General features: G+C 42.5%; 2 protein-coding genes across 5 annotated transcripts in view; both read right to left on the reverse strand.

Moving 5' to 3' along the window:
* RPGR (retinitis pigmentosa GTPase regulator) overlaps positions 1 to 26,281 on the reverse strand; it is a 268,015-nt gene that overhangs the window by 197,409 nt on the left and 44,325 nt on the right. The window lies entirely within an intron of this gene.
* On the reverse strand, positions 6,142 to 10,598 carry LOC117197253 (ferritin light chain-like). Its single transcript, XM_033408539.2, has one exon. The coding sequence runs from the start codon at positions 6,874 to 6,876 to the stop codon at positions 6,295 to 6,297; it is 582 nt and encodes a 193-aa protein (XP_033264430.1). The 5' UTR covers positions 6,877 to 10,598; the 3' UTR covers positions 6,142 to 6,294.

Raw genomic sequence — 26,281 nt, forward strand, 5'->3', positions numbered from 1 at the left:
GCATTTTGTAAGAGGCACAGTGACTTTGATTTTGTCTGTACTTAGACAATATTATGAAGTAACCTTGTTTTGTTTCATTTTATTACGGTCTCAGAGTAACTTTATCTGAGTTTGGTATTCTGTGAGATTGTTTATGTCCAACAGAACAAAATGGCCTGGCTGTAAATGTCTGACCAGCTTGTAATAATACCGAGGTCTAGTTGTGAACATCAGGTACGTTTTGAACATCAGGGAATGCATTTTTTGACATGAGGAGCAAAGAGAAAGGCCCCAAAGAAAGGTTATAGTATGTATATGTGCTGATAGCGTTCACAAGTGTGGAATGAGAGCTGAAAAGAAGGGGAATAAAAGTGAAAATCCTGCTCTATAACCTTTTCAGGTTGACAGGAGTTTTAAATTCTGAAGCGCTGCATAGTATTAACGGCATATAATGGCTGAAAGAATTTTTTTCACCAGAAAAGCAAGTAGCACAGATTCTTCTTTGAAGATATAAAACCATAAGGTCTGGAAAATTAGAATACTTAATCCAGCAGCAATATCACTTGCGTAGTGATAAAGTAATAGGATTTCCTTTTCCTTGCCTCCCTGTTTTGGCTACTCTCTTTTTGAAAAAAAAAATTGTTGACATCCTTTATGGGGGTGAGGGTTAGATTAAGAAATCTGAAAGTATATAATTTATGTTCAGGGAGAAAAAAAGAATTTGGAATTTTCTGGTAGTTAAATTGGTTATGAAGTCCTGTGACTATAAAGCTAGGTCCAATATGATATTCATTCAATAAATTATTTTTGAGCACTTAGTATAACTTAGGTACTATGCTAAATGTAGTAATTACAGGTCTAAATTATCTGGATTGACTTTTAGGGAAAACTTTTTATTTAGATATAAATTCAAACTTACAGGAAAGTTGCAGCAATAGTTTACCCTTCATACAGATTCACCAATTGTTTTTCCTAACCATTTTTGAATAAGTTAGAGAAATTGTGCTCAGCTATACCCCTAAATACTTTGGTGTATGTTTTCTGAAAGCAAGGACATTCTCCTACCGAACTATCATGAAATTATCCAAATCAGGAAATTTAACATTGATACAATACCATTATCTAATCCATGGTCCATATTAAAATTTTATACATTGTCTCAATGTCCTTTATAGATTTTTACCCCTACACAGGTCCCATCCAAGATCATGAATTTAGTTGTCATGCTTTTTAGTCTTCTTTAACCTGGGACAATTCCTTAGTCTTTCTCTGCTTTTCTTTCTTTTTTTATTAAAGCACAGTTGATTTATAATGTTGTGTTAGTTTCAGGTGTACATCAAAGTGGTTCAGTTATATATATATATATATATATATATATATATATATATATATATTCTTTTTCCAAATCTTTTCCATTATAGATTATTACAAGGTTATTACAAGATATTGAACATAGTTCCCTGTACTATACAGTAGGTCCTTGCTGTTTCTTATGTTTTATATACAGTAGTGTGTATCAGTTAATCCCAAACTCCTAATCTCTTGACCTTCACACTTTTGAGAATTATAGGCTAGATATTTTGTAGCATGTCATTCAATTTGGCTCTGATGTTTTCTCATTGTTAGATTTAGGGTGTGAATTTTTAGCAGGGATATGTACTTGATTTTAAATCCCAGAATAGCTGCCTCTACCCACGTCTCCCACACTTTGACCTGATACCTCGTGCAGGAGAGGGCCCTTTGAGGTCTCCTGATGAAATCCAGACTTTTCTCTGCTTCCTCTTATGATCCCTAATTTAGCCATCAGAACTGATAAAATCTTGAAGAGTATATATGCTTCTTGGGGACTTTATACTCAGGTGAAAACTCATATTAATTCAAAACTGTTTCCTAATGTGTGCCTCCTCCCACTCCCATGAATTAGTGCCTGCTTCATTATTATTATGAAGAATAAATTATTCATCAAGGTGGATAAATGGCTTATGGGGATAAATAACATGACATAAATGTAGTAAAAATGTGGTCTTTTTCTAAATAAGTAGCATTTTTAACCTAACCCTTTAAGACTGTGTATCTCTTTGGAGAGAGTCAACCACATAGTACTCCAAAAGTAAGAGCTTCAAACAGGCCCGACGGTAAGGAAGTTCAAGGCCTCAGTGACACCTGGAGTTTTGACTGTGCCTCTTCAGTCCCTGCTCCCTCAAGCTAACATATCCAAGGCTACCACGAAGTGTTAAGGAGGAGGATGTGTGGGCAAAAAGAATGGGCAGAGAAGACTCCCAAGAATTGGAAACTATGCAAAGAGTAGCAGCCGGCAGCAGCTAATTAGTTTCTGAAATGACCCCTTTGTGTGGCTTGTCCTTCCTGAGAGAGAGGTTAAGATGCTGTCATGCCTGCTTTTAGCAGGATGGTAATTAAAACATTTAATCCCAGGTCCTATATAAGGTGGCTCCACTTATTTGGCTAAAGAGAGAGTGGTCCTTCTTCATTTTTATTTTCCCCTCCTGCATACTGAATGTCACATCCAAGAAATGAGCAAATTCCTACATTTCACTTCTACACATAGGGCCAGTTTAGAGGGAGGAATGATCATTAAGGAGGATTATACAATCTGAAGGTATCTATTTTCCTGAAACTGAGAAGCAAGCTTATTTTGAGATGTTACTATCATAGCTCTTTACTAAGCTCTACTGGGATATAAAATCAGCTGATAAAAAAAGCTAACAGGGTTTCCCTGGTGGCGCAGTGGTTGAGAGTCAGCCTGCCAATGCAGGGGATACGAATTCGTGCCCCGGTCTGGGAAGATCCCACATGCCGCGGAGCGGCTGGGCCCGTGAGCCATGGCCGCTGAGCCTGCGCGTCCAGAGCCTGTGCTCCGCAACGGGAGAGGCCACAACAGTGAAAGGCCCGCGTACCGAAAAAAAAAAAAGGGGGCTTTCCTGGTGGCGCAGTGGTTGAGAGTCCGCCTGCCGATGCAGGGGACACGGGTTCGTGCCTGGGTCTGGGAGGATCCCACATGCCGCGGAGCGGCTGGGCCGCGCAGGCATGAGCCTGCGCGTCCAGAGCCTCTGCTCCACGACGGGAGAGGCCACAACAGTGAGTGGCCTGCGTACCGCAAAAAAAAAAAAAAAAAAAGTTAACAATTATTGTGCATTTAGCATGTGCTGGGCCATGACTTAGGTATCTTACATGGCTCATCCCATTTAATCCTCCCTAAAAGCTATGAGTTGGATAGTATCGCCTTTATTATGATCATGTCCACTTTTTCAGAGGAGGAAGCTGGGACCAAGAAAGGTGAAGAGACTAGACCAAATGAGTTAGAGGCAGGATCTGAACACAAGCCCATTGCTCAACCACCACGCTTTCTGCCTTTCAGACTCCAACTAAGAGAAGGAGATGAATCCACGTCAGGTGACTGGTTTGGGTTGGTCAGGGAAGATTTCACAGAAGAAGGCTGATTGGAACTAGGCTGAAAAGTAGACTGAGTTTGATGTGGTGAAGAGGAGTATGAAGGGCTTTCCAGGCGAAGGGAACCCCGTGAAAATTGCTGGTACTGGGACAGCAAACTGAGCACTCTGGCTATGGCAGAGAGCTGCTGCAGTTGTCTGCAGGATTCCTAGGCCTCACACTTCTATAAAAGAGAGGTAACTTCCACTCTGGTCCCTAACAGGGGGTTACTGGAGTGAATGTGGAGAACTGTGAGAGCCTGATGGGTTTTTTTTTTTTTGGTGCACACTAGCCACAGTACAGGGTCACTGTAATAACAAAGCAATGGGGCCTGCCATGCCCTCCCCACTTCCCTTGGGCCACCAGCATTGTTCTAGATTCCAGTCTCCACGGGGTTAGCAGAAAAGGCTAGCCAGTCCAGCCTGGCTTCTGCTCTGTTTCAACTGCTGTTCCTGAAACTGGGTGGTTGAGTTTAATTCAGAACGTGGCAATAGGAAGCCCTAACACATTCTCCAATTTGGTTTTACCACCAATAAAGCTATCTTCATTTCCATCTGGCTTCCTGTGTCCATTCTAATAGATTTGAACTCTACTTGATTTGAACTTGGATGAAAGGAAAGCAATGGGTATTCCCCAAACTTCCAACAATAGGGAAGTAGTGGAAAATTCGATTTAAAAAGTAGATTAGACATGGCAGACCAAGGAGAGCCTTCAAGGCTGGTATAAGGAATTTAGTCATAGCCTAAAGGAATCAGTTATTATAATTCTGTGCGAGTGCACTAACACACACACACACACACACACACACACACACTCACATATACGTACAGTGGTTAGCAACAGAGAAAATCACTGTGGTATTTGTTTCCAAATTAATCTGTAGAAGTTTAATGTCATCAAATCCCCATTTTCCACAAATATGTTTGCCAAGAAACTTAGTCATTTTTAAAAGCTAAACTAATATTTTATCCATATGTCTTTGAATCGTTTATTGTCTGCCCAGCCAGTTGCTTTTTTCAATAATTATTTGATTGCCAAAGAATATTTCAGCCTATTTGGGAGACTTTCATAAAGCTTTCTCCTACAGCCCCATTCTTGATATTAAAAGACACTCGTAAGTAAATATGAGTAACATTACTCATAAGTAAATATGGTCTGATAAATATGTCATTGTTTGGAAACAAATGTTTGTATCCTTCTTCCCGAATAATCTACCAAATATAGTCTTTCAATTAGTCTCATAGTTATTAGGTGGTTTTTTTTCTCATTCAGATTTATGTGTCTATATGAGTGCTAATTTGAAAATAATTTTGGTTTTAAGTTTTAATCCAAAGCTGAAAATTGTTTACTGCTTCCTTATATCTCTTACTGCCAACTATCAGCAAATGGGCAAAAAAACTCTTTTCCGTAGGAGTAATTTTTCCAGTATATTCTTTTTCATTATCAAAGGACTTTGCATGAAAACAGGAAGATAAGGTTTTCTCCTTAACTGAGCAAAACAGGTGTCGCAATCTCTGTAAAATACTCTTCTATGCCTCTGACCCTGGTAAGATAAAAGAAATGATAGTATGCCTTTGGTCTTCCTGCTCCAGGAAGGAAAGTTGCTGTAGGAAAAGAATTGATTTTTTTCCACTTCTGTGGTTTGAGAACAAGTTATAACTCCAGCTTTTCCAAGTGCAAGGAAAATAATGCACAATTATTAGATTGCTATTTGTGAGACACAAATGCACGGATTTAGCAGGAAAACAACTCACCAGAAAAATGAAACACATTTTTTTAAAAAGAATGCTATATTTTACTGCTGCTTCTCCTTCTCTTGGCTTCTGGAATGTAACCTCCATCTGACCTACCTCCATTCTAATCATTTTGGCTCTGTTAGTACTTCCTTAAAGTTATCTTCTCTTTTCTCTAAAATGAATACAGAGGCATTTTAAAATCTGCATTTTAAAAGTTTATGTATCTGTTTATACACAACCTTGTTCCAGAAGGGGTTTAAGGTGGCTTGAAAGAATCCGTAAATTACAATAAGCACTTAGAAGAACCAGGAATGAAGCGTATGCAAAATGCTTATACAATCTTACTCGTTTACTCTGGGTGGACCACAAACTTGGCTCTAAGCTTTTTAGCAGGCAGTCAAATAAGGAAACTTAATTAGTTACATCATTTACGGTGCCCATAAAACAAAAACAAACCAATGACCTAAGCGAAGCACCGTTATTCCTAATATTAAGAACAGAAAGAAATTGCTTTTGAGAGGCTTCATAAAGAGTCAGTGTATGATGTTAATAAAGTGTTCTCAGTAGCAACCTAACGGGAGACACAAAGGTAAATTTCACTGGGCTCTCTCTTCAATACAGGCAGATGGCATCACGCCAATGTGAAAATCAGGAAAAGCAAGTTTATCACGAGTTTGGAGGGTTGAGGGGGGGACACAATGTGATACGGTCAAGATACTCAGCTCTCTGCTCTGCTCGGAGAAACCAAAGATACATTTTAGAACAACAAGAGTTGAATCCAGTACCCAGAATGACTCCAGAGAAGTCATGAAACCCCTAAAATTCTATGCAACCTTTTCTGAACAGGTGTGTTTCTTTTTCTTGACAGAGAAAACATAATTTACCAGATACTCAATGTACCCAGGTGATACGCAAAAGTTAGGAACCGTTTCTTTATAAACAATCTAGAGAATTAAACAGACTACAAATCTTTCATGCTATTAAGATACTTTTATTTTTCTCACAACCTAGCTTTTTTTTCCCCCTCTGCAAAGAGAGGGGAGTTTCTATCTGGTGCCTCGGCTCGGGTGAAGGTTTTACAGGGTGGTTAAAGCGTTGCCTCCTGGTGGAAGAGGAGGCTGGGGCGCAGATCTCACTGGAGGAGGCAAAGGCGTCTCTCCGGGGCTGCCGCGAGGCTCCTAGTCGCGCTGGCAGAAGAGCCTTTCGAAGAGATGCCCTGCTCAGCCAGGGGCCCGGCCTGGGGCCCGGCCAGCTTGCGCAGGTTGGTCAGGTGGTCGCCCATCTTCTTGAGGATCTTCCTCTCCACCTCCAGGAAGTGGCTATCCAGGAACTCGCAGAGCTGGGCGTCCGCGCTCGCAGAACCCAAGGCATGGAGATCCAAGAAGGCCTGGTTCAGGCTCTTCTCCAGGGCCATGGCAGCCTCCACGGCTTCCACTATGGTGCTCCACTCGTCCGGCGACAGCTTCTGCCCGTCCTGGGCCGGGTCGCGGCTGCCCCACTGCTGCTGCATCTTCCAGAGGAGCTGGGAGCCCTCGCGCTTCTCCTCAGCCAGCTCCCGGAAGAAGCGGCCCACGCCCCCCAGAGCCACCTTGTCGCCTTCGAAGTAATAGCTCAGGGAGAGGTAGGTGGACGAGGCCTGCAAGTTTAGGTTGATCAGGCGGCTGATGGCAGCCTCCGCCTCGGCGGAGGAACTCCGCTTGCTCTGGGCGCTCATGGCTAGTCAGCAGTGAGGAGGCCTTCTCCAGAAAGTACGTTAGGCGGCTCCCGGAAGTGGAGGATAAGCCTCGACGATTCTGCCGGAAGTTGCGACTAAAGTGGCCACGCTAGAGGGTGGTGAGCGGCATGAGGAGGGGGAGGGGGAGGCAAGGCCGGGGTGGGAGCACCCCGTTTGTTCCATCCAAAGGCTGGTGAAGCAAGAGAGAGAGCTGGGGGGCTGCTGGGCACACTCTCAGTCTAGCTTTTGGTAAGAGTTTCTTTATTTCCTAATTATTGGAAGGGAGTCTTTATCATTTTGCCCTATTTCTTACCATAATTCCAAGATGAGATAAGAATGTCCAAGGGGAGAAAGCCAGAAGTATTGATAGTGAACGTCCTCCAATCTTCAATTGTGACTTAACACCCCACTGTTTCTTATTTTAGAGCCTGTATGAATAGATTTTTCCTCTGCCCCTGATCCCTTATGGAGAGGGTGACTATTGGTTCCACTTTGCCCAGAGCAGTCTTGTCCTGGTGCAATTATTAATAGTGTCCCCTAAATTAATTAATTAATTAAAAAAATAACACCCCCTTTCACACCCAAAAGGGTCCTTGTTTGGAATATACATTACATAGTCACCTTACTGATTGAGAAGGATAAAATCCACACTATGTAATGTGAAATGGTAGAGTTTGCAAGACATTGAACTTGGGCTAATTCCTTTCTATTTTATTAATTAATCAGACCAGTAAGAGTCCCATCATAAATTTTCTACTATTCAGCCTTCATTTTTTCATTTGTTGATGCATTTATTCCTTCTACTAAAAGTTCTCCTAAATACTGTTTATGTGCCAGGTGTTTTCTTAGGTACTGGTGGCTTCCCGTGATTACCCAGATATTCCACCATTAACTGAAACACGTCATGTGAATGGGCACTAAAGATGACAATGTACATTTATAAATCCTACCAAAATAGAAAAAACCCATACAGGATGAGTTAGTCATTCTCAGTTAGAAGATGAGGGCAGAACTAGATGTTCTCATAGGGGTTTTTCCAGCTTCGTGATTCCATGCTTAGCATTTTATTTTCCTAAATACCACTTGCCTGGGGCTGTTTCACAATTAGAATGCTTTCATGTGTTTTCTATCAAACAGGAAGGCATATTCTATTCGGGGTAAACAATATTTGAACCCCAGAGAAGAGAATTTTGCTCTAAACTCTGGATCTAGTTCTAAATAAAGATAAAGACCCACTGTTTTGCAACCACTTTCAAATTTTACTTTCTGTGTTGTTGAAAAATGACACCTTAAAATTTCAAGAAGAGCTGCAGTTTCCCTTCACTGCTTAAGCTAAAATATGAACACATATCCTGTATCTAAATACAGGATATATTGTTCTTTTTTTTTTTTTTCTTCATTAAAGGCTGTTGTCCCAAAGTGTTCTCATATTGCATTTGAGGTTTGCAAAAACTGTTAGTATTCAGGAATAGCACCTTTTTCAGTCCTGGAGGGAATTAACTGGGTAAAACAGGAGTAGTTCTGCAGCCTTTCTGGCCTTGGTGCTAGGGCCAAAAAGAGGCTGGGAGTGGAGAGGAGGGGGAAAAACAAAAGTCCAAATCCAAGGACAATCCTAGTATTCCCCCAAATAGGAGAGAAATTATACCAGATGCAATACCCTCTAAATAACTGCAAAGAAAATAATAATTTTCTACCTTGTGCATACACCATTAATCATCATATTGACCTTGTAACAAGAAAATGCAAAGCTTAGAGAAAACCTCACCATATAACATACTCTCTGTATTGCAGCATGTCAGGCTCATTTAATATATTTCAATTTCCTATGCATTTACTTATTCTTGGAAAAGAAAACTGTCTATATAAACTTTCTCAGATGAGATAGTTTTCTGCCTTGTGCAAATGTTGATAAATCTTTCCATGATCACTTTAGAGAGAAGAGAGCCAGTGTGGGACCTGTACTCTGGTGGGTGGTTAAGCACATAGTTGTCTGAATCAGAATAACGTGGGCTCAAATCCCAGCTTTGCCACTTGTTACAAGTGTAACCCTTAGGCAAGGAGCATAACCTCTCTGAGCCTCAGCTTTCTTGCCTGTAAAATAGCAATGTTAATATCTCACAAGCAGACTACAAGGATTCAATGATATATAATACATGAGAAAACACTGCCAAACAAGTAGAAAGCACTCAAAAAAATAGTGCTGGGGCTTCCCTGGTGGCGCAGTGGTTGAGAGTCCGCCTGCCGATGCAGGGGACACGGGTTCGTGCCCCGGTTCAGAAGGATCCCACATGCCGCGGAGGGGCTGGGCCCATGAGCCATGGCCGCTGAGCCTGCGCGTCCGGAGCCTGTGCTCCGCAACGGGAGAGGCCACAGCAGTGAGAGGCCCGCATACCAAAAAAAAAAAAAAAAAAAAATAGTGCTGTATCATCAATCAGTTTTGCAATAAAATCGTAGAGACACTGTCAAACCCTATTAAGTATCAGAAGCATACCCCAATATATTTTTGATCCACGTTTCCTCACTGCAGACCTGTTTTGCTGAATCACTATCTTCTGTGGCAATGTCCTTTCAAGTATGAAAGCACCCAGATACAGCTTTGGGTGTCCAAGATCTAATTCATTTAAAGCATGAGCAAAGCCAGCTTCTCTTACTTCCCTTGGCTAAGTGAGATTCATCAACACCTCCTAAGGTCCTCTGTGGCCCTGTCAGCTGTGGAGGGAGGGGAGCAGTGCATAGGTGGCAGAGGTCTGTTTCTTTTCTCAGTTCTCCAGCTTGAGATCATCCCTACAGCAAGAAACATCTAATGAACGCCTACCTTATAGGAGAGGATAAGATTACAGAACGTCTCATGTGAATGGTAGAATTCACCTCCTCTCCCACTCAAATGTAGACTTTGGAATGCTTCTGTCTTGGGTCAGATTCCCCAGAAGCAGACCTTGAGATGAGGATTCCTATGCAAGTGATTTTTTGGGAAAGTGCTCCCAGAGAGACCAAAAGAGAGTGGTGAAAGCAGGACAGAGAAAGAAAGGAAGTCAAGAAGCAAGGTTGCAATTTTAGGAAGTCTCAGCTTCATAATCATCCCAGGGTGTAGCTTTGGAGTGTAAATTACACCTAAAGTTTACTTCAACATGAGGCAAGGGAACTGGACTTTTATATTCCTGTCCATTAGCTATGGGCAACCCTGGGTGGATATAGATTCCCAGGGTCTGTGTACAGGTTAGGCAACTCGAGTAGCCCAAAGGAAAGCTGAAAAAGGTCACAGATGCTGGTCATTAAGAGAAAAGCACGCTAAAGCTTGGTGCGGAGCACATCCAATAGGATTTGGGCAGGGCACATACAGTCTCCACCATCAGCTTGCTTCCCTACTTGACCTTGGAAGGTACTGGAGTACAGTGGAAATGAGAAACCCCAATTAGTACCTTTAACCAGGAATCCAGTGGATAAAATGAAGACTTTATCATAGTTTTTAACCTATATTTATACCTCTTTGCTACTTCTGTTTACAGGGAATACAGGGGTTTTGGAACCTATATCTGCAATCTCCTTTTACCAGATCTGAAAATCTGTAACTCTCTTCAGGAGTCTCATTTGCACATATACCAGGCCAAATCAGACCCAAAGCTCCAACTATGAAAGCATTTGCATCTTTTTTTCTTCTTTTTTGTTTTTTCTTTTATTTATTTTTGGCTGCGTTGGGTCTTCATTGCTGTGTAAAGGCTTTCTTTCGTTGCAGGGAGTGGGGGCTACTCTTCATTGCAGTGCACGGGCTTCTCATTGCGGCGGCTTCCCTTGTTGTGGAGCACAGGCTCTATGCACATGGGCTTCGGTAGTTGTGGCACGTGGGCTCAGTAGTTGTGGCTCGTGGGCTCTAGAGAGCAGGCTCAGTAGTTGTGGCGCACGAGCTTAGTTGCTCTGCGGCATGTGGGATCTTCCCGGACCAGGGCTTGAACCCGTGTCCCCTGCATTGGCAGGCGTATTCTTAACCACTGCGCCAGCAGGGAAGCCCCAGCATTTGCGTCTTTATCGAACCCTCTACTCTCATTGACATCATTCTCCATGTTGGAACCGCACATTGCTTTTTTTAATAGCCGCATAAAAGTACTTAAAAGTCAAAACATTCCTAGCAACCCAGACACTGCCAGGCTGTGAAATGGCTGCTTAAGGACCTGTCATCCAAACTGAACTCACCTGAAAACTGATGGTACACAAACAGCGAAACTGTCTCCGTGTGCTTGTCATTTTTCTAAAAGGAACTGTGAAGGGCTACAATTTAGTTCTGAGCTGTTCATCTACTTTGGACAAGGGACACCCGGTACCAGGCACAGTTATGAAACAAAGATTTAGTTCATCATTTTCCTCTTCCAAAACACACACACACACACATGCACACACGCACCCACGCACACACACACACACGCTCGCACTTGCACACACACACACCCTCTTCATCCCACCTGTACTGTCCACTAAGCTCCAGGGCTCACCAAGAAGCCTGTCCAACAGTGCAGCCCAACAGCTCTGCCTTGCACAGCCTCCCCTCCTTGTGCTTCCTGTGGGCACCTCAGACAAGCAGCGGTTCCCAAATGGACCTGAGTTGGTCCCCCAGATGACATTTGGCAATGTCTGGTGACATTTTTGGTTGTCATAGCTAGGGGGAGGACACTACCGGCATTTAGTGGGTGATGGCCAAGGATGCCGCTGAACACGCCACAGTGCACAGGAAGTGCCGCTCTTCTCCGCAACAAAGAATTTTCTAGCCCAAAATGTCAACAGTGCTGAGGCTGAGAAACCCCGTGCTAATGGGTAAAATAACATTGGTATCTTCGTTTGGGTTCCCTCAAAAGCAGGCCCTGAGATAAGGATTTGAGTACAACTAGTTCATTTGAGACGATTCCCGAAAGCACCAGTAAGCGAGAGGGTAAATGAGACAAGAAGGGGAAGCAAATCAATCAAGATGGCCGCTGAGCCTGCGCGTCCGGAGCCTGTTGCTCCGCAACGGGAGAGGCCACAGCAGTGAGAGGCCCGCGTACCGGAAGAAAAAAAAAAAAAAAGAGTGTGTTAAAGAGCACGTCACTCCTATGGGCAACTAGGACTCAATCCTACTGGGGAACTCTGGGAGACTCTATGAGGCATACCTTGGAGTTATCTCAGACAAGGACAAGGAAACCAGAATATTTCTCTTCCAAATCCCATCTGTTATTAGCTGAAGACTACTCCCAAGGATGTTAACTTTCTGGCACTTCTGGCCTACCCTTAAAGAACCAAAAGAAAGCCCCCTCAGGTAGAGAGTTTTGGGTGCTTGTTGCATGGGTATGCATGGAAATGGTGAGTGCTGAGCAGAAATGGGTAGGGTACCAATCATGTGTGCTGGAGTTGGTCCTCCAAGCAAACATTTGTGGGACTATATCTTCAGGTACTTTCTCTGAGGATGATACCTTAGCCACAAAAAGTAATTCTAATCATGACCATAGTAGATGTCCTAGAAGACAAGCAACAGTGACACGTTTTAGTTAGAGAGACCTTGTTAGAACACGCAACTGGAAAGATTCTTAGAAACCACGTGCTCCAGGTCTGTACCAATGATGCATGAATCGCTTCTTAAGAATGGCTCTGACAAATGATCATCTAGTTTTTGCTTAAATCCACCCAGGTTACCAGGAACACATTAGCTCATGAGGGATACCCATTCCACTTTCAGAGAGTGTGATGTGGGAAAATAGAGCCCACATCTTGGAGCCAAGCAGATATGAGTTTGAACCTGACTCACTTTGCAACTTTAGGCAAATATCTTAACCTTTCTGAGTCTTACTCTCTTTAGCTATAAAATACCAGAAGTAGTATTATCTACCTCTTAAGATTACTGTGAAGATTAAATAAGCTAATACAAGGAATTCACCACAACTTCTGACAGATAGTAGGTGCTAAATTAATATCAACTGCCTTCACTCCTTTTTCTTTTCCATCCTCTCAAATCTCGTGTGTCAGCTCCCTGCCTCACAATAAGTTTGGTCCTCCCATTCTGATTCCAACTTCCAGAAGAATATAAAATAAGTGCAGCCCACCTTCCCACGGATCTAAGACTTCCCTTCTCCACCAAAACAGGCCTGGCTGGCTTCCTTCACCACTCCTCTCCCACAGGCCTGGCTCTGTGGGCCTCTATTCTCTAGTCACTCTCCAGAAGGGAGTCGAGTTCCCCCACGGAGACAGCTTCAACCACATCCTTACCTGGGACAAAATACAGTTGGAGATTACATCCTTTTAATTTTGATGCATGTAGATCAAAATGGGCTCTGTATGGAATACTGTTCTCTTTTAACATAAAGAAAAAAATCTGTGCAGTCAGGAAAGGAAGGCACAAAATGAATTTTTCTTTCCTTACCATGCTCCATTTTAACTCTTGCAAACTGGTTTCTTCCGACCTGCACTTGCCCCTCAGCCCTCCATGATGAAAAGTGCTTTCTGTTACTTTTTAAAGGGAAAAAATGTGATGCTTCTTAGAAAGAAACAAGATTCACGTTCTGAATAGAGGTGGCCTCACATTTCAGAAGGGCTGGCAAGTCAGCCCTTGGTGGTTGCCAAGAGGTGGGTTGGACAGACACAGCTTGAGCTGGAAGGAACATCCAGCCTTGAAATCTGAAGTGGCAACTTTTGCAATGCCACTCTCCCTCTCCCTGCTTGACGTCCCTGAATGTTCCTTCTGGTCATGCTGACATCTGGCTGGAGAAGAGAATCACCCAGCAAGAGATTGTGCTTTTCATTATCTATAACATGATCCCATTTGTGTGTGTGTGTGTGTGTGTGTGTGTGTGTGTGTGTGTGTATGTGAAGACATAAAGACATATCCCAAAATGTTAACAGTGGTTCTGTATCTGTCTGTGACCAACTTGTTACTTTCTACTTTTCTATATTATCTGAATTATTTTGGCAATGGGCATGTATTTAAAATTGCTGCTGACATGAAAAGATGCTCAACATCACTAATTATTAGAGAAATGCAAATCAAAACTACAATGAGGTATCACCTCACACCAGTCAGAATGGCCATCATTTAAAAGTCTACAAATTACAAATGCTGGAGAGGGTGTGGAGAAAAGGGAACCTCCTACACTGTTGGTGGGAATGTAAAATTGGTGCAGCGACTATGGAAAACAGTATGGAGGTTCCTCAAAAAACTAAAAATAGAGCTGCCATATGATCCTGCAATCCCACTCCTGGGCATATAACCAGACAAAACTATAATTCGAAAAGATACATGCACCCCTATGTTCACAGCAGCACTATTTACAATAGCCAAGACATGGAAAAGACCTAAAAGTCCATCAAGAGACGAATGGATAAAGAAGATGTGGTACACACACACACACACACACACACACACACACACACGCCACGCACACTGGAATATTACTCAGCCATAAAAAAGAGTGAAATAATGCCATTTGCAGCAACATGGATGGACCTAGAGATTATCATACTAAGTGAAGTAAGTCAGAAAAAGAAAGACAAATACCATGTGATATCACTTATACATGGAATCTAAAATACAAATCAACATATCTATGAAACAGAAACAGACTCACAGATATAGAGAACAGGCTTGTGGTTGCCAAGGGGGAGGGAGCGTAGGGAAGGGAAGGATTGGGAGTTTGGAATTAGCAGACGCAAACTATTATATACAGGATGGATAAACAACAAGGTCCTACTGTATAGTACAGGGAACTATATTCAATATCCTGTAATAAACCATAATGAAAAAGAATGTATATATACATATAACTGAGTCACTTGGCTGTACAGAAAAAATTAATACAACATTGTAAATCAACCATACTTCAATACAATTTTTAAAAATTAAAAAGTAAACAAAATTACTTGCGAAAACTCAGGAAAAAAAGGCCTGTTTCTATTTTCAGAGAAACGGGGAAAACTTGCTCCTCCTCTTTCAAGTGGGTCATGTGATCCTGGTCCACAAAGCCATGAACAGGGCTCAGTATTTGTCTCCTGAAGCCTGAGCTGGCTTCCTCCAGCCTTGTGGGTACTGAGGTACCTTGCATTTGAGAAATTAAGCTCAGGATAATGAGGGAGGTCTCTCTCCATGCCCCCTCTCCTACTCCCTTGGGACTTCACTGGCAGTCCTTTTACCCCCACTAGCCACCAATAACCTGAGGCTCAGTCTGGGGACTGGGAAGAAAGGGGAATCCCTCCTGGGACTGAGGTGACTTGTAGGGCAGGCGTGCTGCCTTATACTTCTTCCTTATTCCCTGCTGGGCTTGGCACTGTGATTGACACAAAGAGTCACAGATTCTCAAGGGTGATGAAAACTCAAACGTCGGCTGATCCCAGTCCCTTATGCCTATTGTCAGTGCTTAGTAATTACTTCATGAACAGCTTAAATGTGGCTCCTGGTCACTTTAGCTGCTCAAGAGGTTTGAGCCACAGCGTCAGATGCCCCAGTTCACCCAGACACCATCCCCAGCCAGTCCCTTTCGCCAATGTCCAGGAGTTCAAAGACGTGACTCAGCAGTTATGCCTCTATGACTGGAGGCAGAAGAAGAGGCCACTGACCCACGATGGGACCGCAGCACCAACAACAGGTCCCATTTACAGCTTCAGGGGCTGGGGATGACTGCACGCCTGGCATCAGTACCCCTCCCCTCCCACGGTCCCCCTGCCCCCTCCTCGGGGTGCCTGGGTGTGGCTGCAGGCCAAGGCGCAGCACTGTTCCCCAGTTCAAGCTAAGGAAATATCTGGGCCTGATGCTCTATATAAGCACCAGATGGTAATGATTAAAATTAAATTAAATTAATGTTTGACAGTCTGTGAAGGGCATAAATTGCATGGTGTTTGCTTGTCCAATCTGTCATCTTGTTTCCCTTGGCTCATGTCAACAAACAACAGCCGAAAGCTCCCTCTCTGGATCAAACAGTAGCTTATTTCTCTGCTATGGAAATGGCTGTTTAGTTTACTCAGCTGAAGGCTCCTATGCTGCCCAAATCGTGATTAAGATGCCTTAAAAAGGCAGAGAATTCGATCTTCTTGCCACAATCTCCAGCAGCCATCTCCCCAACACACTATAACAGCAATTACTGGTTAGAATTCAGAAACTGGGCAATCTGAACCTGGCCCAGGAGCAAACCATTGCTAAAATCACAAAGCAATTTCCAGCTCTAATGACAGCCTTCCTCATTCACATGGTTTCTAGAGCATGTGGGCAGTGCTGTGTTATCAAGTTGCAAAAGGATCCATGGTATCCCATTTTTAATTCACCCATCTGCCAAGTACTCCCTTCCAGAGAACGTTCAGATTTAGACTTTTGCTCTTTCCCCCTGTGTTCAGAGATCAGTGTTCCAACATTTACATTGTCCTTCTAGCTCCTTACATCCAAAGTAACATTTCAACCTTGGTACTTCTGCACAAGAACTTCGATGAAATTTTCACAATGTTTAGCGTAGATTTTTGGTGACAAAGATTCATTTTTCCAGGGGTCAGCCAAACAGTAGGACAAGCAGCTGAAGCACGAACAGGGTGATGGAAGCTGGGATGTGCCACCCAGATGGCCCTTAAGGAATGAGACACTTACTCCCCCTGCTGCTGGGCATGCTGCTGGAAGGCGGCCTTCAGCTGTCGGCCCGCCTTGGGGGTCACCTCCGCTGAAGGCAACGGCTTTGCCCCAGATCTCATCTCCTTCTGAGGGCAGCCCAGCTCTCCCAACTCAGGACAGCTCCGAGGGGCCTGCTCTTCTCACTATTTTCTCTGCCTGGGCTTGCCTTCCAGATTACTGCCTGACTCCTTCCCTGACTCATTTGGGTCTCTGCTCAAATGTCACTTCGTCAGAAAGGCTTACCCTTTCCCCAGAGCCCCACCTCCATAGCTTCCCGTGTCTTATCCTGCTTTCATTTTCTTCATAACTCTTACCACTACCTGACACTATTTAGGTATTTGTCTATCATTTAGTTTATTACCTGTCTCCCCACTTGAATATGAGCTATATGATAGCTGGGACTTCAGCTGTTTTGTTCATTGCTTTATCTCCACTACCTAGAAAAATGCCTAGCACATATATAGAGGTACTCAGTAAATATCTGTGAATAAGTGAATGAATGATTAATTGCCTAATATCTTAGCTACTTCCTAGTACTTAGGCTGCCTTGGTCTCTCTCTCCATATCCTGAGAATCTGAGTCCTGCCAGGGTAGCATAATAGTCAAGAACATGGGCTTGGGAGTTAGGCTGACTTATTTACTTAGTTCACACACAATTACATAGCCCTTGTTAACGCATTTAATGCTCATAACAGCTGTAAGAGATAATTATTATTATTATTCCCATTTTAAAGATGAAGATACTGAGCAACAGAGAGGTTAAGTAATTTGCCCCAGGCCACATATCTAGTAGGAGCCAGAATTCGAACCTAGGCAATCTGTCTCCAGAATTTCTGCCACTTACCAGCCATGTAATTTTGAGTAAGTTCCTCTCTGAATTGGTTTCTTTGCCCATCAAAATGGAAATGGAGATAATAATGCTTACCGCACAGAGTTTTAAGCCGGAAGTGAGATGATGTGTGAAAGTGCTTAGCAGGGTCCCTGAGCCACAGAAGCACTTAATAAAGTAGTTGTTACCATTTCTGTCCCAGTGCCTTGCAGGCTAACAGGCTACATGGCCTTCCAAGTATTACTCCCACCTGACTTGTTTCATTTTGGATGTCCTATATTGACGGCTTGACCCTGGCTGAAGGCCTTCGATGATATACCCACTCACCATTCTGATGCTCCGTGGGCAGCCTCAGCATGTGTCACCTCCACCCTTGACTCCACTGTACCTTGCCTCACCCCTGTGACGGACCTAGGGCCAGGTCCAGAACCCTTCCCTTCTGCCCTTCCCTGTCAAATCTCAAAAGAAAAATCATTCTTAGAGGCAGAAGCAACAAAATTCAGGCAGCATGACTTGTCTTTGACAACCGGCCTTGCAGTTCTTTGGTGTTGTCATTACCTGGTATAATCACTCAGATAAGCCACAGCCCAAATTTGACCGGGTGTGGTGGCCACTTTCATGCACTGTCCAGTTCCTCCTTCAAAGAAATCCTTGTTGTCCTAGCTGCTAGGGGTCCTGATGGTGACAACCCTCAGCTCTCAGCCTCTTCAGGGACTGCCTCAGCTGCAGAGAGCCAACTTGACCCAAAGGTGGTTTCCCTGGTACTTTCTGAGGTTGTCCATATCCAATGCTCAAGGCGGAAATATAAACTCCCAGCCATTTTGGCCCAACTGAGGACAACTCTGAAGGACCATTCTAGCTCCCGAGCTCCTTGTGGGTCTGCCGAAGCTATTGTTGGGCCTGCCTCACAGCTCTGCTTCTCCTTCTGCTCATTCCTTCTTCCTTCCCCTCCTTTCCCCAAGAAGGGGATCCCAAGGGTACACCCTAATAAGCATCCTACCCTCTATGCTCTATCTCAGAGTCAGCTTCCCAGAAAGCCCAGCCTACAATACAAGGTCTAGCCCAATTCACCCACGCTCACTGTCACGATCTCTGGATTCCTCCAGAAACTATTAAACCCAAGAGACAAAATGGCCTTCCAGAATTACAGCTCCCCGGACAATTTCCCAACTCATCCCCAATCAGTTTTTACTTTTTCTCAGAGGCACGACTAGTGTAGCTTACCTGCTTACACAAGCACATAAATGAAGTCAGAAAAATGATCTTTCCTGATGCCTATTAATCAATTTCTTGCCTACTATACATCGCCTCAGCTCAGAGCTTCTCTTTCCTCAAGGAAGTCAGACAGATGATCACGGGTTGCCACACAACACTGGTTCTTTACTTTGACCTACTGAGTCCTAGGAGGATTTATCAGCAAACAAGAAGCTAGTCTGACTATACATCAGAAGCAGACAAAGAGTCGGTCATTAAAGGAATATAAACAACTAGGTGCTTCATCCGTTTTCTAAAGCTGATATATTTATAAACATGCCCTTGGGCAAGGGTCAGCCTCAACGGTACCTCCTTTGGGAATAACAGATCCCAAACTACTTATTTGTTATGACCATACATGACATTTTGATCTGAGTAATCATTAAAATATCTGTACTTTTAATGGTCCATAAAAATCTTAACATGCTTCCTTACATGTCAGATTTTCTAAGCTACAACTGGATAAACCTTCCATTTGGTCTTCAAGAATAGAAAAAGTAACTCCCCTATTTAAGGGTGTAGTACTGTGTGTTTGATAAGCTAATAAAATCATAAAGGATGAAAGTGCAGTAGAGTATCACTGCTTATTTTTTAAGATTTTCTGTGGGAAGATACTTTACCTTATTAAGCAGATCTTCCTAAGTAAATCCTTTGCTCTCACCATGTGCGGCCTAATTCTTACAAAGGAATTAAAGGACTACTTGATAGTCTATTGGTTTCTCATATTAGCTTTTATTTTATTATGTCCCTTTGGAAATACTGTTTCATTTTTGATCTGAGAGTCTGTCTAGATATCCAAAATGGAGCTGATATTGTTAGGCAGGCTTAGGTACTGATCAATATTTGTCCTTTGTGTGAAAAATGCTATGATTGATGCTGACCCGAATCTATAGGGACAATTACAACTGTAAAAACAGATGCTCCTCTCCCAGGCCCACCCCAGCCATATGTTTTTGATTCCTGGTGCTGGGCACTTGGCAGAGACGGGCATTTTGTGTCAGTCAGCCTCTGATACTCCTGGACTGTCTGAAGATTATTTTTTTAAAGTTATGGTTCACCACTGATGAGGCTACTTGCCTTTATTGCCTTCGAGGATTCTGTAACTCCTACGGCTCATGCTCTGACATTTTGTTTTTGTGCCCCAGATACTTATAACCACTTTAGTTCAGGCTCCCATAAAGTGGTTACTTGGATCACTGAAACAGTGAGTGGAAAGGACTTTTAAAAAACATTCAGTATTAAAAAAAAAATATACGGTTGGTTGTGAATATCACTATAGGAAAAACGACTGAAGTTTAACATCCGCCCTTAGAAGCTTCAGATTTACTGGGGGAGACAAAATTAAGACAGAGTGATGTTTGCCAGCATTGAAATAGGTTGGGTTGTACGATCACTCACATGATCTCAAGGTGAGTCACGGAGTTCCTCGGTAACATGTAGTTCATGCAGACCTACTGAATACAAATCGCAGCACTGGTGCTGGAAGCTGCATCTTTAACGAGCTCCCCAAGTGATTCTGATCACACTAAATGTTGACACCCATTGCCCTGGAGGCTGATTATTTCAGCCTGAGCACGGTTCCTCAATGCCACCACTAGTTAGGGGTCCTCGGTGTTCTGGAAGGAAATGGGGCATTTAGCGACTATCACCACTGAAACGTACGATTAATCACTGTAATGATGGTGCTGACGCCCCACCCAGAGCTCCTTTACCACTCTAGTGCACCCGCCCCCCAGCTCCTGACTCCACCTCACCCAGAACCAAGATCGGCTCTGTTTATTTTATATTTAGCAGCTGTGACTATTGGCTGCTAACAGCTCACAGCTGTACTCTTCTCTGGAGAAGCGTTCTCTGCTGACAGAGCCCACCTCACTCAGAGACGCCTAAGAGGTCATATACCCCTCAACATAGCCAATGACTGACTGGTATTAAGGAGCAAAAGACCAGCCCCTTTGCCTCAAGGGAGACAACTGTGTGGTACCATCTTTGCCCTAGAGTTCTCTGTGGAATCAAGGCTGATGGCTAGACCTCTGCTGAAACCACTTCTTTGCTTAGCTGCTTCTCCTGCTTCTTTCCTTTCCTTCCTTAGAGTTTTCTCCCAAGAACACTCCCTCAGTAAGAAGCCCTGTCTCCTTCTCTGCTTCTACATTACCTACGGCAAAATTGTTATTCAGCAGTTGAGGAGGATTTTCCAAAGAGAAAAAGTTGTAAAAATTACAAGAGAGATTCTGTGAATAAATAGAGACATATTTGTAGCAAGATATTAAAGAAAGAGGAGGTCCGATTTCAAGTAAAATGGGGTAACTATACCCTGTTTATCTCACTCAATGCAGCTATAAAACATGGATAGAGGGCTTCCCTGGTGGCGCACTGGTTGAGAGTCCGCCTGCCGATGCGGGGCACACGGGTTCGTGTCCCGGTCCGGGAAGATCCCACATGCCGCGGAGCGGCTGGGCCCGTGAGCCATGGCCGCTGAGCCTGCGCGTTCGGAGCCTGTGCTCCGCAACGGGAGAGGCCACAACAGTGAGAGGCCCGCGTACCGCAAAAAAAACCCAAACAAACCTGGACAGAATGCATAGGGCAGCTATTTGAGGATTCTGAAAAGTAAACAACATGCAGATTGGGAAAGAAGACATACCTGAATCCAAAGTACGACCAAACTGGTGATGAGTTTATCATTTACTTTTCCTCTGCTATCCCTGGCCTAGAATCAAGGCAGCCCCAAACCTAGAAGTAGATACTGGGCAGGGACAGAGAGAGAGCTCCAAGGGAAGCCCTCTAGTTCTGTCTGGAAGGGCAGGAAAGAGATCTCCTGATGCTCAAAGAGAATAGGGGAAATCTCCAGGGTTTTCCCCCCTTTTCTGTTTTCTTGCACTCCAGGAAATCCTGCAGTAGCAGCAGAGACAGCAAGCAGCAACGGGGGCCTATGGGTGCCTAGAACCGAAGAAGGGGAACCGTTATGTTTTGATCAGAAGAGCTGTGTCCCAAGAGGATGTGGTGAACCCCCATAGCTATTTTTCTCTCTCTTCCCTCCTGCTGCTTGGTCCCAGACATGGGTACAGCTGTGGGAAGTACACAGCACAGCACAATAGCTAAAGGCCCATCTTTCTGAGGTCAGAGACTAAAAGGTGAGCCCCAGGGAAGAACTGGTAATGGGGAAATTTGGGGAGAGAGTATAGCTTGGGAAAACCACCCCATAAGATTGTCTCTGAACTCCTTGGCTCACTCCCTAGCTGTACATATGTGGATCTGACCCTAAATAATATACCAAAGATTCCGAGAACTGAATTATGGGATAGAACGCTGTCCAGGTCCCAGACTGGCCACTGAGCGGCACACACATGAGACAGATCTGAATAGCACTGCAGGGGCTTTAAAACTGAACTGAGCCCGGAGCCAAAACCCACAGAAGGCTGGCTGCAATGTGCAGCCTGAACCCAAACAAGTTGATGGCCCGTTAAAAATAGCTACGTTCCCCACAGACTTTAAACAAGACCCAGAATCTCATAACTCGGAGTCTCCCAAAACATCCAAGATAGAATCTAAAATTAATCAGCATACAGAGAACCAGGAAAAACCTTCAACTCACATCGGAAAAGACAACCAACAGACACCAATGCCATGATGACAGGTGCTGGGATTATCGAAGACTTTAAAGTAACTATTATTAAAATGTTCCAAGAAGTAAAGAACACTTTGGAAATGAAGGGAAAGATAGAACGTCTCTGCAGAGAAACAGAATATATAAAGAGGAATCAAGTTGGAAATTTTGAACGGAAAAATGCAATAACCAAAGTAAAAAACACACAAGATGGGCTCAAAAGGAAAATGAAAATAATAAATAGTGAATTTATTGGTAGATCAATAGAAATTATTCAATCCAAACAAAAGGGTGAAAAAATACTGAAAAATTAATGAACACGGTCCTGGAAGCTGTAGGAAAATACTCAAGGTTTAACATTTGTGTCATTGGAGGCCCAGAAGGAGATGAGAAAGGGTATGCTGTAGAAAAGATATTTGAGGACATAATGGCAAAAAACATCACAAATTTGGCGAAAGACATAAACTTACAGGTTTAAGAAGCTCAATGGATCTCAAATAGTATAGTATAAACCCAAAGAAATCCATGCCTAGACACATCACAATCAAACTGCTAAAAACTAAATACAAAGAAAAAATCTTGCGAGTAGCCAGAGAAAATATCACATTACTTATAGGAGAATTACAATTTGAATGTCAGCAAATTCTCTTCAGAAACTGTGGAAGCTCCTATGTTATCTTCTAGGCCATTTACAGTTTTGTGTTTTACATGTAGGTCTGTGATCGACTGATTTCTGTGACAAGTGTAATATCTGTGTCTAGATTATTATTATCATTCTTTTTGCAGGTGGATGTCCAGTTTTCCAGTACCATTTGTTAAACAGACTATCTTTGCTCCATTGTACTGCCTCTGTTCCTTTGTCAAAGATCAGTCGACTATATTTATGGGGTTCTATTTCTGAACTCCCTATTCTCTTCCATCGATCTATTTGCCTATTCTTTCACCAATACCACACTGTCTTGATTACTGTAGCTCTATAGCAAGTCTCGAAGTCAGATACCATGAGTCCTCCAACTTTGCTCTCCTTTAATATTATGTTGGCTATTCTGGGTCTTTTGCCTCTTCATATAAACTTTAGATTCATATTGTCAATATCCATGGAATATACTTGCTGGGATTTTGATTGGCATTGCATTGAATCTAGAGATCAAATTGGGAAGAACTGATATAGTGACAATTTTGAGTTTTCCTATCCATGAAGATGGACTAGCTGTCCATTTATTTAGTTTTCTTTGATTTTTGTTCATCAGAGTTTTGTAGTTTTCCTCATATAGATCTTATACATATTTTGTTAGATTTATACATACTTCATTTTGGGGATACTAATGTAAATGGTATTGTGTTTTTAATTTCAAATTCTACTTGTTCATTGCTGGTATATAGGAAAGTGACTGACTTTTTAAAATTAACCTTGTATCCTGCAACCTTGCTATGATTGCTTATTAGTTACAGGAGTTCTTTGGTTGATTCTTTTGGATTTTCTATATAGACAATCATGTCTTCTGTGAACAAAGACAGTTTTTTCTTTCTCAATCTGTATACCTTCTATTTCACTTTTTATTGCATTAGCTCAAACTTCCAGTATGATGTTGAAAACAAATGGTACAGTAGGGAGACATCCTTGCCTGGTACCTGATCTTAGTTGGAAAGCTTCAAGTTTCTCACCATTAAGTTTGATGTTAGCTGTAGAATTTTTTGTATATGGTCAATTACAATGCAGGTTTCTCTACCCTAGCACTGGTTTCCTGCAGTGGTTTCTGCTACTGAGTCTCTGCTCTGGTAAGCTACAAATCGCTTTATTTGCCTTTCTGTCTCTCCAATATTGGGGGCAGTGGTTTGCCCTATGTTTTCTCTGTTATGGATCCAAGAAAAGTTGTTGATTTTTCAGTCTGCTCAGATTTTTACTTGTTAGGATGGAGTGGCAGCTTCCAGGCTCCTTATATGCAGAACTTGAAACTGAAAGTCCCTCACCAGCAAACCTTTTCTGAAAGAATCATTCAAAGAAGTGCTTCAAATAAAAGGGAAATGTTACCAGAAAGACACCTGGAACATTAGGAACGTAAGAAGAGCAAAAAAAATGGTAAACATCTGGGTAAATAGAACAACCTCTCTTGTTGAGTTCTTTAAAATATGTTTGATGATTAAAAGTAAAATTTATCACATTTTCTGATGAAGCTTTTGATGTATGTAGATAGACTATATAAAAAGAAACTACAATATAAAGGAGGGAGGGTAAAGGGAACTATATGGTGGTAATATTTTTCCACTTAAAGTAGTAAAATATTGATTCTGAGTAGACTGTGAAAAATTGAATATGTATATTATAATCCCTAGAACCAACACTAAAAATACTATATAAAGAGACAGTAAAAAACACAAGAGAAAAATTTAAATGTAATATTAAAACATGTCTAAATAATCCAAAAAGAGGCAGAAAAAGGGAAACAGAGAAATGAAAAATAGAAGGAACAACTAATAAAACAAATAATGAAATAGTAGGCTTAAATAAAAATATCAATAGTTAAATGTAAAAGTCAGAGACTGTCAGAATAAATTAAAAAGAAATAAGACCCAACTATATGTTCTTCACAAGAGACTCACTTCAAATATAATGATACAGGTATATTAAAAGTAAAAAGATATATCTTTAGGCAACTACTATCAATAATAAAAGGAGGACTTCCCTGGTGGCGTAGTGGTTAAGAATCTGCCTGCCCATGCAGGGGACACGGGTTCGAGCCCTGGTCCGGGAAGATCCCACATGCCACGGAGCAACTAAGCCCGTGCGCCACAACTACTGAGCCTGCGTTCTAGAGCCTGCGAACCACAACTACTGAGCCCGCGTGCCACAACTACTGAACCCCATGTGCCTGAGCCCGTGCTCCGCAACAAGAGAAGCCACCATGGTGAGAAGCCTGCACACCGCAACAAAGAGTAGCCCCCGCTCACCACAACTTGAGAAAGCCTGTGTGCAGCCAATGAAGACCCAACGCAGCCAAAAATTTAAAAATAAATAAAAATTTATAAAAAAATTAAAGAATAAAAGGAAAGCTGGAGTGACTATAGTTTAAAAAAAGAGAAGAAGACACTATGGCAAAGTGGCACAATGCTGAATCTAAGCTACTTGTCACCATTAATTCCTTAATAAACTATTTACATTCTTAGGAAAGTTTTACTGTCTTACCTTTCACGCATCCAGATACTAAAAAGCTGCTAGCACTAGCTGGACAGCTTTTGTGAATGTTCACGGGTTTGGAATTAGAACCTTACAGACTGCTGCACTCTAATGATTTACCGTAAGAACACAGGACATAACACCTTTATCCCTAACTTTCCCAGTTATTTTCATTTTACCCCCTCTGTAGTACAAAGCCTTATGCTTCAAAACTACAAGAAAACAAGGTGGCCATATAACTAACATCACTTGCCTTGAGTCTCATTTGTCTGTTAAGAAAGTTATGTGTAGCCACCACAAGTAAGGGGATACTACTCTGAACCCCTTCTTTATAAGAATAGTTCTTTAAGTACAGAGGTCCCTTAAAAAACTAAAAATAGAACTACCACATGAACCAGCAATCCTACTCCTGGGCATATATCCAGAGAAAACTACAATTTGAAAAGATACATGCAGCACTATTTACAATAGCCAGGACATGGAAGCAACCTAAATGTCCACTGAAATAGGAGTGGATAAAGAAGATGTGGTATATATATACAATGGAATACTACTCAGCCACTAAAAAGAATGAACTAATGCCATCTGCAGCAACATGGATGGACCTAGAGATTATCATACTGAGTGAAGTAAGTCAGACAAAGAGAAATATTGTATGATATCCCTTATATGCAGAATCTAAAAAGAAACGATACAAGTGAACTTATTTATAAAACAGAAGTAGACCCACAGACTTAGAGAACGAACTTATGGTTACCAGGGGGAAGGACGGGGGAAGGGATAGTCAGGGAGTTTGGGATCGACGTGTACATACTGCTATATTTAAAATGGATAACCAACAAGGATCTACTGTATAACACAGGGAACTCTGCTCAATGTTGTGTGGTAGCCTGGATGGGAGGGGAGTTTGGGGGAGAATGGATACATGTATATGTATGGCTGAGT

The sequence above is a fragment of the Orcinus orca genome, chromosome X (genome assembly GCF_937001465.1).
Source record: "Orcinus orca chromosome X, mOrcOrc1.1, whole genome shotgun sequence".
In the NCBI taxonomy this organism is placed as follows: Eukaryota; Metazoa; Chordata; class Mammalia; order Artiodactyla; family Delphinidae; genus Orcinus; species Orcinus orca.

Excerpts from the sequence above, each read along its gene's own strand:
- LOC117197253 (XM_033408539.2), bottom strand. The coding sequence starts at position 6,876 with ATGAGCGCCCAGAGCAAGCGGAGTTCCTCCGCCGAGGCGGAGGCTGCC.